Source organism: Eretmochelys imbricata, chromosome 2, assembly GCF_965152235.1.
Source record: "Eretmochelys imbricata isolate rEreImb1 chromosome 2, rEreImb1.hap1, whole genome shotgun sequence".
In the NCBI taxonomy this organism is placed as follows: Eukaryota; Metazoa; Chordata; order Testudines; family Cheloniidae; genus Eretmochelys; species Eretmochelys imbricata.
The window spans coordinates 137,855,912-137,870,947 of NC_135573.1; the positions used below are offsets into that span (position 1 = coordinate 137,855,912).

The following is a 15,036-nucleotide window of genomic DNA, read 5'->3' on the forward strand; positions in this document are numbered from 1 at the left end:
ACTGTGGGGTGAGTGCTGGGCAGGACCCAACCCCCCTCAGGGGACAGGACCCGACTGAAACCACGCCAGGGCCTCTACCCCCAGACTATTTATTCAGTCATGACAGACAATAGACATTTACAAATGGGTCCTAAGCCCGAAAAGGTTGAGAACCACTGGTCTAGACCAGTGGTCTCCAAAGTGGGGTGCGCACAAGACCATCCGTGGGGGTGCGTGGCAGGAGAAGCGCTCCTGGACCTTTGATTCTTTGGCAGCACACCGGCGGCAGCTTGGCTCTCCCTGCTCCGTCTTCGGTGGCACGCCGGCGGCAGTTTTGTTTTTGTGGTTTTTTTTGCTTCCCCAGAGCTGGCCCTGGGGGTGCGCGATTTAAAAAGTTTGGAGACCCCGGTCTAGACTTTGTTAATACAGATACGCCAGCAAGGCCCCCTAGTGGAGACTCTGCATATACCAGCAAAAGAAGTTCTCTAGCTGGTGTAATTAATCCAGTTTGCCCAATGACCAACTGTGCCAATGAAAGGACTCTTGTTAGTGTAAGCTGTGTCAACACGGGGATTTTGCCAGCACAGCTGTATGTGAGGAGCATCGGATTTTTTCCCCCCCACATCTCTGACAAAGCTATGCTGGCAAAACTGTAGTATAGACCTGCCCTGATATTTTACTGCACCAGAGAATTAAAAATGCCCAGACCTAGTGTAAATCTAGAAGTACTTATGTTTGTTTTTTGCTGTTAAGATTTGCCCCCACCCCACCCCACCCCCCCCACTATCTAAGTGATTAATTTCCCACAACAGCAGCATACTTCCTGAACTAGAGTGATTCAGCTTTGCAGATGCTCACGCATACTACTTTGCCAGCAACCTACTTTTGTCTTTTCCTGTGTCGTTAGAAATAATGTAAGTTGAATAGTATCAAATCCCTCCCCAGGCTAATGGATATTAGTTGATATTATTGTAGAAGAGAGAGTTCGCTATTTAAAAAAAAAATCTCCGTGGACACTTAATAACAGACTTTAAAAAGTAGCAATTCTTCAACAAAAAAAAACTTCAAAAACAGACTTCAATGAGAAACTGCAGAACTGGAATTAATTTGCAAAATGGACACCATCAAATTAGGACTGAATAAAACTGGGAGTGGCTGAGTCACTACAAAAAGTAATTTTCCCTCCATTGTTACTCACACCTTCTTGCCAACCATAGGGAACGGGCAACATCCACCTTGATTGAATTGGCCTCGTTAGCACTAACCCCCCACTTGGTAAGGCAACTCCCATCTTTTCATGTGCTGTACACACTGCTTTCTGTTATTTTTCACTCCATTTATCTGATGAAGTGGGTTTTAGCCCATGAAAGCTTATGCCCAAATAAATTTGTTAGTCTCTACGGTGCTACAAGGACTCCTCGTTGTTTTCGTTCATACAGACTAACACAGCTACCACTCTGAAACCTTTCACTCTTTAAATAACTAGTAAGCCACAGTTTACTAGATCTATTTAAGATTGAAGTTTGAAAGTACCATAATAACAAAAAAAATGTACACTTGAATTATTTTACCTACTACACAATTTTTCCCCCATTGTACATGTTTTCCCCTTTCCCCACATGTAATCTGAGAGAAAACACCTTAAATTTATTTTCATCGTGGTCTTGGAAAGCTTCTAGAAACACCATCCACATATACACTTACCAGAAACATAATAAAGCAGAACAATTTAATATGTTTCTACATGATATTTCTGGTAAACTACAAATAATTATTTCAGAAGGAATGAAAGTGGCATCCTTTTGGCAGTCATGACTCGTGAGATCCTTAGGAATGCAAAATCCATTTTCTCTCCCAGACAGATTTTAATGGGCTCTTTACAGTATTGAAATTAAGTCACATCCTGATTTCAAACCTGGACAGCTCAACTAATCAGTTGGTAGGCAGCTTCTTTTGAAGTCAGTGAGTCAATCCATTCAAATCACAATGTTTTTATATACAATTTCTCTCTTTATTGGGCCAGTGTATGGCAAGGGCAGTATCTTATCTTTATAGATTACTAAGAGTGTTGTTGCAGGTTCTTATTTTAGTGTGTTGCTCCCAAGCCTCTTGGAGAGAAGCTGATGCAACTTGGTACTTCTTGAGCTAAGCACACCTATGTTCACATTTGTCAAAAAAACATTTTCAGTCTTCCAATTTTCCACATGCTGGCTGAGCGAGACTGACACTCCCAATACCTACTATTTATATGCACCAGCATGATGACTTACTATTCTGAAATCACAGGCACACCATTTGTCCATTCATTCCAGACAACAAACATCTAATATAAAGTGCATCCGTTTCTTAAAACAAAATTAACTTCAAGCTTTATTTTTGTACTTTCCTGGACTCTTGTCTTGCACACAAAAAGAAAGCATAGAGTCAATTACAGTAAAACTCTTAAATGAATTAAAAAGTACCACAGAATCTCTATGGACAGAAATTCTATACATGAATAAAAAGTGTTTAGCAATAAGAATATACTTACACTACTGACCAAGATGGTGACAATGACTGTGAAATGCTCCAAGAGACTAGATTTCAGAGTAGCAGCCGTGTTAGTCTGTATCCGCAAAAAGAGCAGGAGTACTTGTGGCACCTTAGAGGCTTAGTCTCTAAGATGCCACAAGTACTCCTGTTCTTTTGGAGAGACTAGAGAGGTTACAAAAACAGAAAACTCTAATAATGGAGGATTTCAGCTATCCCCATATTGACTGTGAACACGTCATCATGGAATGCAGAGATAAAATTTCTAGATACCATTAATGACTGCTTCCTGGAGCAGTTAGTCCTGCAACCCACAAGGGGAAAGCAATTTTTGTTTAGTTTTAAGTGACACACGGGATCTGCTCCAAGCGGTGAATATAGCTGAACTGCTTTGTAACAGCGACTGTAATGTAATTAAATTTTAAATCCTTGTGGGGGGGAAAATACCAAAGAAACTCACTACAGTAACATTAAACTTCAAAGGAACTACACAAAAATGGAGAGGCTAGTTAAACGAAGTTAAAATAAGTCACAAGAGTGAAATGGCTCAAAGGGTCATGGAAACTTTTAAAAAATACCATAATAGAGGCTCAAACTATAAGTAAGAGAAGCAAAAAATGCCACCATGCCTAAACAGAGTAGCAAAAAGATATCCTTTAAAAATTAGAAGTCAAATCCTACTGAGGAAAATAGAAAGAAACATACTCTGGCAAATCAAGGGTAAAAGTATAATTAGGCAGGCCACAAAAGAATTGTAAGAGCAACTAGCAAAAGACAAAAACTAATGGCAAAAAATTATTTAAATACATCAGAAGCAGGAAGCCTGATGATTGTCCAGTGGCCCCACTGATTATTTGAGGTCCCAAAGAAACACTCAAAGACGACAAGGCCGTTGCGGAAAATCTAAATGGATTCTTTTTATTCGTCTTCACTGCAGAGGTTGTAAGGAAGATTCCCACACCTGAGCTATTATTTTAGGTGACAAATCTGATGAACTATCCCAAATGGAGCTGTCGATAGAGGTGATTTTGGAACAAACCAATAAATTTAAGAGTAATAAGTCACCAGGACCAGATGTTATTTACCCAAGAGTTCTGAAGGAACTCAAACACGAAATTACAGAATTACTAAACCTGTGGTATGTAACCTATTGCTTCAATCAGCCTCTGTACCTGATAACTGGATGATAGTTAATGTGACACTGATTTTTAAAGAAGGCTCAAGGAGGTGGCCCTGGCAATTACAGGCCAGTAAGCCTAATTTCAGTACCAGGAATATTAGTTGAAACCATAATAAAGAATAGAATTGTCAGACACATAGATGAACACAATACATTGGGGAAGAGTCAACACAGCCATTGTAAAGGGGAATTATGCCTCATCAATCTATTGGAATTCTTTGAGGGAGTCAACAAATGTGTGGACAAAGATGAGCCAGTGGATATAGTATACTTGGACTTTCAGAAAGCCTTTGATAAGGGCCCTCTCCAAAGACTCTTAAGCAAACTAAGCAGTCATGGGAGAAGAAGGAAAGTCCTTTCACGGATGAGTAACTGGTTAAAAAATAGGAAACAAAGGGTAGGAACGAATTATCAGTTTTCACAGTGGACAGAAATAAATAGCTGGTCCCAGCACAGATCCTTGGGGGATCCCATGCTTTTCAACATATTCATAAATGATCTGGAAAAAGGGGGAAACAATGGAGGTGATAAAGTTTGCAGACTATACAAAAATTACTCAAGATAGTTCAGTCTAAAGCTGATTCTAAAAAAAGAGTAGAAAAGGATCTCACAAAACTGGGTGACTGGGCAAAAAAATAGCAGATGAAACTCAATGTTGATAAATGCAAAGTAATGCACGTTGGAAAACAATCCCAACTACACATACAAAATGATGTGTAAATCAGCTGCTAACATTCAAGAAAGATCTTGGAGTCATGGTGGTTAGTTCTCTAAAAAACATCTGCTCAATGTGCACTAGCATTAAAAAAAAAGAGAACAGAATGTTAGGAACCATTAGGAAAGGGACAGATAAAACGACAAAAAAATATAATGTCACTATATAAATCCTTGGTACGCCCATATCTTGAATATTGTATGTGGCTTTAGTCATCATATCTCAAAGATGCATTAGAATTAGAAAAAGCATAGAGAAAGGCAACAAAAATTATTAGGGGTATGGAACAGTTTTCATATGAAGAGAGATTTAAAAAAAACAAACTATTCAGCTGGGAAAATAGACGACCAATGAAAATATGGTTGAGGTCTAGAAAACATTGTGGAGAAAGTGGATAAGGAAACATTATTCACCCCTTCGCATAACACACAAACCAGATAACATCCAATGAAATTAATAGGCAGCAGGTTTAAAACAAATAAAAGGAAGTACTTCTTCACACAGTGCACAGTCAACCTGCAGAACTCACGGCCAGGGAATGTAGTGAAGACCAAAAGTATAACTGGGTTCAAAAAAAGAATTAGATAAGTTCATGGAGGATAGGTCCATCAATGGCTATTTGCCAAGATGGTCAGAGATGCAACCCCATGCTCTGGGTGTCTCTAAACCTCTGACTGCCAGAATCTGGGATTGGACGACAGGGAATGGATCACTCAATGAATTGCCCTGTTCTCTTCGCTCCTGCTGAAGTATGTGCCATTGACCATTGTTAGAAAACAGGACACTAGGCTGGATGGACCATTGGTCTGACCCAATATGGCCATTCTTATGTTCTTACATCAAGCAACCACTTTGTTTTGAAAAGGCTTGTGTGACCTAAAGATGCTCCAGGCAATACTTGCACATAACAGCCACCTGACAGCCTGCAGGATCCAACTGAAAGAAGGCCCCACTGAAGTAGCTACTACTGTATTGTGAGGTCAGGCAGAATTTTTCTCTTTAAAAGATTGACAAAGGATTCCTAGCTTGATTTTGTCTGTTCGTTTTTGGTCTGTCATGCCAAGTAGTCCATGCAACCAAATGCACAATGAAAGTTTACTATATCTTTCGAGCCCCATATTTCCTTTGCAGCCTTACAGTAAATCTACGCTGCCACAAAAAACCCACAGCACCAAGTCTCAGAGCCTGGCTCAGCTGACTCGGGCAGCTCAGCCTGCGGGGCTAAAAATTGCCGTATAGACATTTTGGGTCAGGCTGAAGCCCAGGCTCCAAGACACTCTGATGCACTGTGTTGAAAGCCCAAGCACAGGCACATCTCCAGCATTGAAAGGGGTGCCCAGATAGACTGAACAGGGCTAACGGTGCACTTTACCCCTGAACTCTAGCAGCAGAAAATAGGGTATGCCTTCTCAGATGGTTTTGTCAAGTGCTGACCTAGCTGAAGTGGGTGAGTTCAAGAAAGGAAATAATTTAAAAGTTATCACTTTCTTTTTCATGTTGAACTGTACATATTAGTACTGAATGGTCTCAGCTACTCAGAACAAAAGATTATTGGCACAATTGTACAAATATTGCAAGCTACCTTTCGGCTGAAACAAGTACATAGCAGGCAAATCCACGTCCGTAGATTCACTCTTGTCCTCAAAACTCTATGTCCATAAATATTATGGATGTCTCAACATCCCTTTCACTTTGTTATCAGTCTTTTCTTCAGGTGGAAGCAGAATTCTCACTAGTCATTGAACTGTTGTGACTAGGAAGTTCTCACCATTAGCTTAGAACAACCTGGACAAACACCTTCATCTTCATAGTGGTTAGCCCTGCATGTAGTTATTATCTTTTAAACAGTAGACATTAGATAGCTAGCTACAGGATGCATTAAGTAGACCAGTGGCTCTCAACCTGTCCGGACTACTGTACCTCTTTCAGGAGTCTGATTTGTCTTGAGTACCCTCAAGTTTCACCTCACTTAAAAATTATTTGCCTACAAAATCAGACATAAGAATACAAAAAAGTGTCTCAGCACACTATTATTGAAAAATTGTGTATTTTCTCATTTTACCATGTAATTATAAAATAAATCAATTGGAATAGAAATACTGTACTTACATTTCTGTGTATAGTATATAGAGCAGTATAAACAAGCCATTGTCGGTATAACATTTGAGTTTGTATTGACTTTACTAGTGCTTTTTATGTAGCCTGTTGTAAAGCAAGGAAAATATCTAGATGAGTTGATGCACCCCCTGAAAGATCTCTGCATATCCCCAGGGATACATGTACCCCTGGTTGAGAACCACTGATGAAGACAACAAAAGAGCATTAGCGGTTTAGAGTAGGGCCCACTATTATCCTTATTAGCTATTTTGATTAACTTTACCTACTTCGTTAGGCTTCTTGGGGAATAATTAAATGTCACTTGTATCATGTCTTCAATCCATCACATAGCCTAATAATTCATCTATTGCTCTGGACAATTATAACTAAAGTACTCAGTGATATGTACCAATTTCTTGACATCCTTAGCCCAAAGGTTTTTCAGAAACAGAGTTCAGCATCCTGGACATTCACCTAAAGCCTTGATTGTTCAATGAGCACAAGAGCTTACTTTTACTGATGTAGTCCTATTTCAAACACTATTAAAAATTAAATGCAAAATGGCTTAAGAAGTTAACCACAGGTGGAAGCTCTTTATCAGGAATTGATTTATCTTAGCTCTTTTGAAAAAAAAAAAAAATCCACTGCAGATCTCAGTTTCTATCACTGACTTAATATTTAATAAAAGGGGTCAATGCTCACCAACTTAGTAAAGTTATGCATATCACTGCATAGATCCACACAACTTTAGAAGCAGTTAAGCAAACAGGACTACTTTATCATGATTCTTTTACCCCCACATAATTCAAAACACTAATCTCCTATTGCTCAGAATTTTATTCCATCAGCTTACATGTAAACCCAACTTGTGTTGCAGTGCTCTGATTTTTATTAATGGTTGGATACTTGTAATTCCATGTAAGTTCCGGAAGTTTAATGGTTGGCTAGCTCCCCCATTATAACTTTGTCTTAAAAGCTTATCCAGTGGTATTCAAATCCTTTTTCTAATTATGATTGAGACAGAATGTAAGGGTAAAGAACATGGTCTGGTCTACACTGAAATGTTAGGTTGACCCATCTACATCACTTAGGGGTGTAAAAAATCCACACCCAACTGGCATTGTTAAACTGACCTAATCTCTGTCGATCTTGCGACTGCTTCTCAGGGATTGGCAGTGTCTACGCTGAAGCACTACAGGGCTCTGCCATCGCATAGGCGCAGCGTTGCAGCTGTGCCGCTGTAGCGTTTTTAGCGTAGATAAGTCCTATGTTCTCTGTTCATGCGTTTAAGGAGAGACTTGACAAGCTTTTTGCATTTTAATTCTTTAGTGTTCAATTTTTGAAAGTGAAGCTTACAACAGGCTCCTTCCTCATCTCAACAACAACAATTTAAATAAGAGCCTTAAACCAACATATGCTGTTTCCAGCAAGTCTTGCTGCGGTGTATTGGTTGACAAGTTCCAATGCAAAATGCAGGAGTTGTAGCTACCAAAGTTCTTTAGATTAACATCTGTCACAGAAATATTTCAGTCTTTGCCTCAACTCGCTTCCTTTTCCACTTACGGCTTAAGTACATTTTCTACTCTGAAGTCTCCTGAAGCCATCAACTAAATTTTGCAATATGATCTTTCCAAAAGTAGCTTGATGTCCTTACTATAATGAGAACAGTGAAATGTTAAATTTTGTAAAACGCAGACTTTGTTTAAGTTACACTGGTCAGTTTCCTCCTCTTCCCCCCAGGGATGTTTGTTTGCCCCTCTCCATCTTAGAGCCCAGTGATCCTGTCTCACAGAAAAAACTGCAGGACGGCAAAGGCACTAACCAGAGACACTTGAATTTCATTGGCACAGAGCAGCAGCATCATGTTCCCCCTACACTTCCAATCAAAAATTCTTCAAACTAACGACTTATTCCATATAGCTTTTCACCTGGAGAACCTATTCCCAAGCACCCGCTAAAAAAAAAAAAAAAAAAAAAAGAGCACCATACAACAGTCACTACTCCCCACCTATTCATTAACTTCACCACACATCTACACTTTGTCCTTTCCATTCACATCAGTGATTTATTAAATATTTTTGCAGTAGTGTACTGTAGGCCACACCTTCAGCAACAGAGTCCCTTCAGCATAGCTAAAGACAAAACAAAGCATTGCACTTGTCCTCCACTCCAGCCCCTAAGCACCCACAGATTTATATCCCATAATTCAACCGTTTTGCCAGATTCATTGATGGTATTTTAAGTATAAATGAAAAAAAATCTATCAATGCTATATTAAGTCAACACTTCCATGCCAAATAAAGTATTTTATGTCAACGTTACAGAGAACAAAATGTGTTGTGTCCTTCAGAATATTTTGGTTCACAATGTCAACAGTTCTTGCAAGTGTTAAGTTTAACATTTGTCGTTGTTTATAACCAAGTCTTACACAAAGCTTTGCAATTGCTAGCCTATGTTAACTGGGCTCACCACTCTGCATATTTGACAGAGATCATCTAATATTCTCCCCAATTCTGCAACTTCTGTAACCCAGCTGAATTGCATTAGAAACAGCTGTTTAATATTGCATTTTAAGATTCTCAATCAACAGGAAGTCATTTGTTAGGCAGAAAAGTACAAATACTTTTTCCCTGTTGCTCAAGAGATTGACTAGTCATCTTCAAAAAGAAAAGGAGGACTTGTGGCACCTTAGAGACTAACAAATTTATTTGAGCATAAACTTTTGTGAGCTACAGCTTACTTCATCGGGTGCTGTAGCTCACGAAAGCTTATGCTCAAATAAATTTGTTAGTCTCTAAGGTGCCACAAGTACTCCTTTTCTTTTTGCGGATACAGACTAACACGGCTGCTACTCTGAAAATAGTCATCTTGGTAGTCACCAAGGTGATATGTCCAGTAAAGCAATTCCCTCACTAAATACAGATACAGGCACAGACAGTAAATTTTCAACTGATTCAGTGTTCAAAGAAATCCTCATATTCAGACTACCCACTCACTGACTGAGGTTCTCAAAACTTTAATTCAAGATGGATTTTTCCATTTTTTTAATTTCCCAGAGTAACATTTCATATTCGCTTGTGTGTGCCACCTCTTCTGCTGATCACTTACCAATTTATGTTTCTTTTGTTGTGGATACATTCATTAGCATTTACGTTCCAGCCAAGACACCAAAATTCTTCACACTATAACTTCAATTCATAGATTTCAAGGCCAGAAGGGACTTCAGTGATCATCTAGTCTAATCTACTGTATAACAAAGGCCAGAGAATTTTCCCCAAAATAATTCTTAGGGCAGACCTTTGTGAAAATCATCCAATCTTGATTGAAAAAACTGTCAGTGAGGGAGAATCCACAAACCGAAGTATGTTGCTCCAATGGTCAATTTACACCTTATTTCCAGTCTGGAAATGTCTAGCTTCAACTACAAGCCACTGGATTATGTTACACCTTTCTCTTCTAGATCTAGAGTCCATTATTATATATTTGTTTCCCAGGTAGGTACTTATGGACTGTAATCAAGTCACCCTTTAATCTGCTCTTTGTTAAACTAAATAGATTGAGCTCCTTTGAGTCTATCTTTCTTGTGGCTCTTCTCTGAACACCTCTAATTTATCAACAGGTTTCAGAGTAACAGCCATGTCACTGTATTCTGTATTCGCAAAAAGAAAAGGAGTACTTGTGGCACCTTAGAGACTAACCAATTTATTTGAGCATAAGCTTTCGTGAGCTACAGCTCACTTCATCGGATGCATACTGTGGAAAGTATAGAAGATCTTTTTATACACAGAAAGCATGAAAAAATGGGTGTTTACCACTACAGAAGGTTTTATTTATCAACATCCTTCTTGAGTTGTGGACACTAGAACTTGACACACTCTTCCAGTAGCGATCACAGCCGTGCCAAATACAGAGGTAAAATAACCCCTCTACCACCTGAGATTCCTGTTTATGCAGCCCAGGATCACATTAGCCCTTCTGGCCACCATAGCCCCAAATTTCTGCCCATTTAAGCAAGAATAGAATCTGGATCTTTACAAAGTTAAACTGAGTAGTGAGAATTCTATCAGACTCCATTAAATTGTACATCTTTAAGTTTACTGATTTATCTGCTCCTGTGTTATTTCACTCAAAGTAATATGCCTATTTTTAAGATAAGACTTAGTTTAAAAACTGGACTGCAGAAAAGCTTTGCCACCTCTGTGCTGCACAACAGACAAAATGGAACACTTTAAATTAAGATGGGCACAATGTACTTGGGAATAGTTTTCTGGTTTGTTTTTTTTTTAAATGCATTGCTCCCTGTTTACAGTCCTCTAAGCAATCTTAATAAAAATTGCAATTTTAATAATTTCATTCACCCCTTTGTAACTATAGCAGCTACAGTGTTGCTGACACTTATTTGCAAAGTCTGGGGGAAATGAATATTCCGTCTTCTATGAAGTGTGCAATCAAAATGTTTAACTTCAACTTCATGCCTAAACCTAAGCAACACCCTTTAAGCGTTTTGCTTATTGGTTGGCCACAGCATCACCCTGGCCTGTATGCTATTATATCTTTAAGAATGCATTCCCTTCCACCTCACTCCCAACTTCAAGGACATGGATGTAATGATCCTGTCTCTGTCCCATAATGGGCAGCACTGACATGCTTTGAAGAGATTTTTTTCTACTTTGCCAGGAGAATGAAGCTGTCACCTGGAGCATGAGGTAAAAATGGAAGTAGGGGAATACATGCATATACATACACTCTCTCCCCCGTCCCCAGCAGGGCCATGGGTAAACAAAGTTAAAAAGCCAATACATATTAATTTCTTTGCCACAGGTAAACAGAAGGGTGTTCAAAACATTAGTTTCAGTTGCTTCTGGATTCCAGTTCACCAAGACTTTAGTAGTAGCACACCAACACACATTCTTTGTTGACGAGCTTACAAACAAGCAAGATTCTTTGAGTTTGTTACACCAAATAGAATACTTGGTCCTTTTCATTTGTCTAGTGGAGTAAGACTATTAATGCTGTCATTTTCAGTAACTGGGGAAAATCTGCCACAGGTCATCTAGTGCAGCTGACTACTTCTAGGGCTGTCAACATTCCATACTGCAAAAGCTATCACATGAAGTGTACCTCACTGTGCACACACTAACAGATTTCCACTTTGGCTGTTAAAAAGCATGTATAATTTTGCTGTCACTGTAGGAGCCTGCCTAACACGGGGAGCAAGAAAAAACTCACTCTGCACAAATGCTATTATCCTCATGGACTTTTCAGGTATTTGTGCACTGGTCAACTTGTTTTGAGCCTATTTCTAAAAGAGCCAGACGCTCCAGATAAGACTCAATGTCACTATTTGCATCGCCTATCCATGCAAATCCCTAGAGCAAAGATGAGGTCTCTTTCAAACTGCACTTCTTCCCCCACAACCTTATCAACCGGAAAGAACCAATTCTTTACCGAGTGCTGGTCATTCACACATACACAGGCAACCTCCCTCATGAAGAAAAGGAGTACTTGTGGCACCTTAGAGACTGACCAATTTATTTGAGCATAAGCTTTGGTTAGTCTCTAAGGTGCCACAAGTCCTCCTTTTCTTTTTGCGAATACAGACTAACACGGCTGTTACTCTGAAACCTCCCTCATGGCACTTGCTTAAATATCCCACAAATAAAGTCGAAATCTTACACACCTAACCCGGACTCCCCTTCATCTTTCCAGCGGTGAGTCTGCATTTTCCTTTCCAGCCCACTCCTTTTGTGGACATCCAGATGGAACAAGTAACCAAGGCCGATGTCCTCCCTATCTCCTCCTCCGGCCTGTTAGCTGGGGCATGATGAGGGGGGAGAGAATCGCCAGAAGAGGGGAGCTGCGGCTGATGTTCTGGGGGAGAGTAACCCCAGCCGGAGCCTCATCCCTGCCGCCGCCGCCCGGAATCTGGGGAGGGGTGTTGAGCCTCGGCCCCTGTTTATTCATTCGCCTTGTAGTCAGCAGGCAGCCCTTCCCCTCCGCCGGCCCCAGCGGCAGCCGCAGCAGGCATGTGGTGGGTGCCCCCCGGGGGCACCAATCCCTTCCGAGGCTCAGGCTCTGTTACTGGGGCGTTAATGCCTCCAGCAGCAAAGCTGCCATCGCCACATCACAGCTTGCGCCACAGAGAGCGCGTTATTCCGCAGCTCCCTGGAGTGCACTGACTAGGTACCGAGGGGAGACACTGAGGGAGGAAGAGGCGGACTCCATTTTTATCCTAGCAGCCTGTCAACAAGCTCCCCCCACTTTTCCCCTCCCCAGTCTCCAAAGCACAGCGAGACTTTCCAGCTCAGCGGCAAGCCAGCAACACATGAGGAGCAGCAGCAGCAGCCCGGCTCCTTCCACTGCTCCTCCTTCGTGCAGGCAGGGAAATCCCTCAGCGTTTTCACTTCCCGCTGCAAACACGGTTTTGAAATTTTCCCTCTTCCACCCATCTCCCTAATCACCGTCTAGAAATGCAGCCCAGACACACTGGAGTTGCAACAGACTGGAGTTGCATTGCTATTTATAGTAGTGCCATCCACACCCTACATACATAGCAAACATCACCGCATTATGTGCAAATTTAATCTTTACGTTAGCAGGAGCCTCGAACATGCCTCCGTTTCCCCCCTTAAATCCACGAATTGCTTGTATGCCTTCCCCACCATTTGCAGCGACTTTCTCCCGTCCCAACAGTTCAGCAGTGACATACGATACAGGGGGTTAACCCCTCAGCCGGCCATGGTAGAAAGTCCTTTCGTGTCTGGCGTCAAATGCTACTTTAAGGTTCTGCCTCCAAGTGCAAGTGACATGTGTTTTCTTACTAACGTCATAAATACTTACACCTGTCACCAGCCGAGCCACCATTTGCTACATCACAGAACCATGGCCCTAATGCTTATTGAACTAGGCCGGTCTCCACAATTTCCGATGAACATTTATTTCTGATTGTGTCCCAACTTTTGTAAGTGACTAGTATGCCGACTGAGGTTTGTTAGTTCACCATTAGTGACTGCGATATCACGCCTATAATTTTCTTCCAATATCGGAGTGAAGTGAAAAGCAGCATGGTCGTAGTCAAAGGTCATAACTTACTGTTGCGACAGTTGTGTATGGATAGTCCCCTCCTTGTTATTCATGGGGACTGGAATAGAAGCTTTTTATATACTATCATTCTTTAACAGTTAACTATGACAAAGGCTGTAATTCAGATTTCTCCCTGTGACACGCTCCACAGTAAGCTCTGCCATTTACACGGACGTATACCTTAATAATCGGGAGCACACAACTGTCTCCTTAAAAAGAGACATCCGAATACTCTAGATTGCAGTCATGTATAAAAATGGATACCGTAAAACGTATGCAATCCTCTACACACCAACGCATCTGTAGATCCATTACACCCCTCCCCCTCGATACACGACTATAAATGCAAAAGATTCAGAGTGTTCCTTTCTTAGGGAGGGAAAGAAAAGCCTCCCCCCAGTCAGCTACCAGTTTGCATTTCTCACAAAGCCAGCTCCCAAGCAGCGAATCACTCCCACTCCCTCTTGGGGGGGAGGAAAGAGAAAAGAGACTTTTTACCACCTCCTCCAAGCTGGTGCAAAGCGTGGCCTCCCAGTCCGCCTCCCCCCATCAAAATCTCTCCTGTCCCAAGGAAACAAGTACACTCACCGGATCGGAAAAACGCCACGATGTCTGCAGAGTCTTTGGCCGCCTCCTCAGCCCCTTCCCCGGCGTTGCTGCTGCTGGTCGTGGAGGTGGTGGTAGTGGAGCTGCTCATGGCTGCTGCATGCAGTGGCGGCTCCTCCAGACAAGATCCCCCCACCACCACCACCACCCTGATCCACTCACTGCTCCCCCGCTGGTGCCTGGGAAGAGGAAGGTGTGTCTATGTTTTGTCTTCAGGTCCCGGCTTCACCTTCCAGCAGCAGCCAACGCGGAAATCCAGGCAACAGAGTAATGCACCGAGGTGGGGGTGGCTGCCAGTGGCAACAATAAATACAGGAACATGAAGGTATGCGTGCAATTGCAGCTCTACGGGGGTCCCCCCTTCATCCTCCAGCAGCCACCTAGGGGGCTGTGTGTGCACGCACAGATTCAATGCATGCGGGCAAGAGGCAGGGAGAGCAGAAGCAGAGACAATTGCAGGAGGAAGGGGGTGAGTGCATGGAGGGCGATTGCAATCAGTGCAGCAGGAAGCTGGTGGGAGGGGAAACCGGGGTGTTGCAGCCTCTTCAGGGATCAGGAGCAGCAGCTGCAATAGCAGCGGTAGTGTCCGCAGCAGCCACCATCCTCCATCTTGGTTTCAAGTGGGGTGGGCGGGGGAGAGGGGATCAGGGAAGAGAATCCCCGCCCAGGGCGCAAGAGAAAAGGGGGAGCGCGGAGGGGGAGCCTCGGCGATCTCCGCCTCGCTCCGGGCCTGCTCGGCACTGGGCGGCTCCCGCCGCTGAGGCGGCTTCTCATTGGCTGCCCGCGGGGGCGAGCGCGGGGCTGCCCGAGGCCGGGGATCCCCGCCTGCGAGGGGACGCCCCCTGGC

General features: G+C 42.2%; 1 protein-coding gene across 1 annotated transcript in view; it reads right to left on the minus strand.

The window, feature by feature from the left end:
• Positions 1 to 14,280, minus strand: part of LOC144260148 (triple functional domain protein-like) — a 196,866-nt gene extending 182,586 nt beyond the window's left edge. The window contains exon 1 of the mRNA XM_077808708.1: positions 14,172 to 14,280. Within this exon, the coding sequence (XP_077664834.1) occupies positions 14,172 to 14,280 (109 nt within the window). The remainder of the gene's footprint in view (positions 1 to 14,171) is intronic.
• Positions 14,281 to 15,036: the final 756 nt, after the last annotated feature.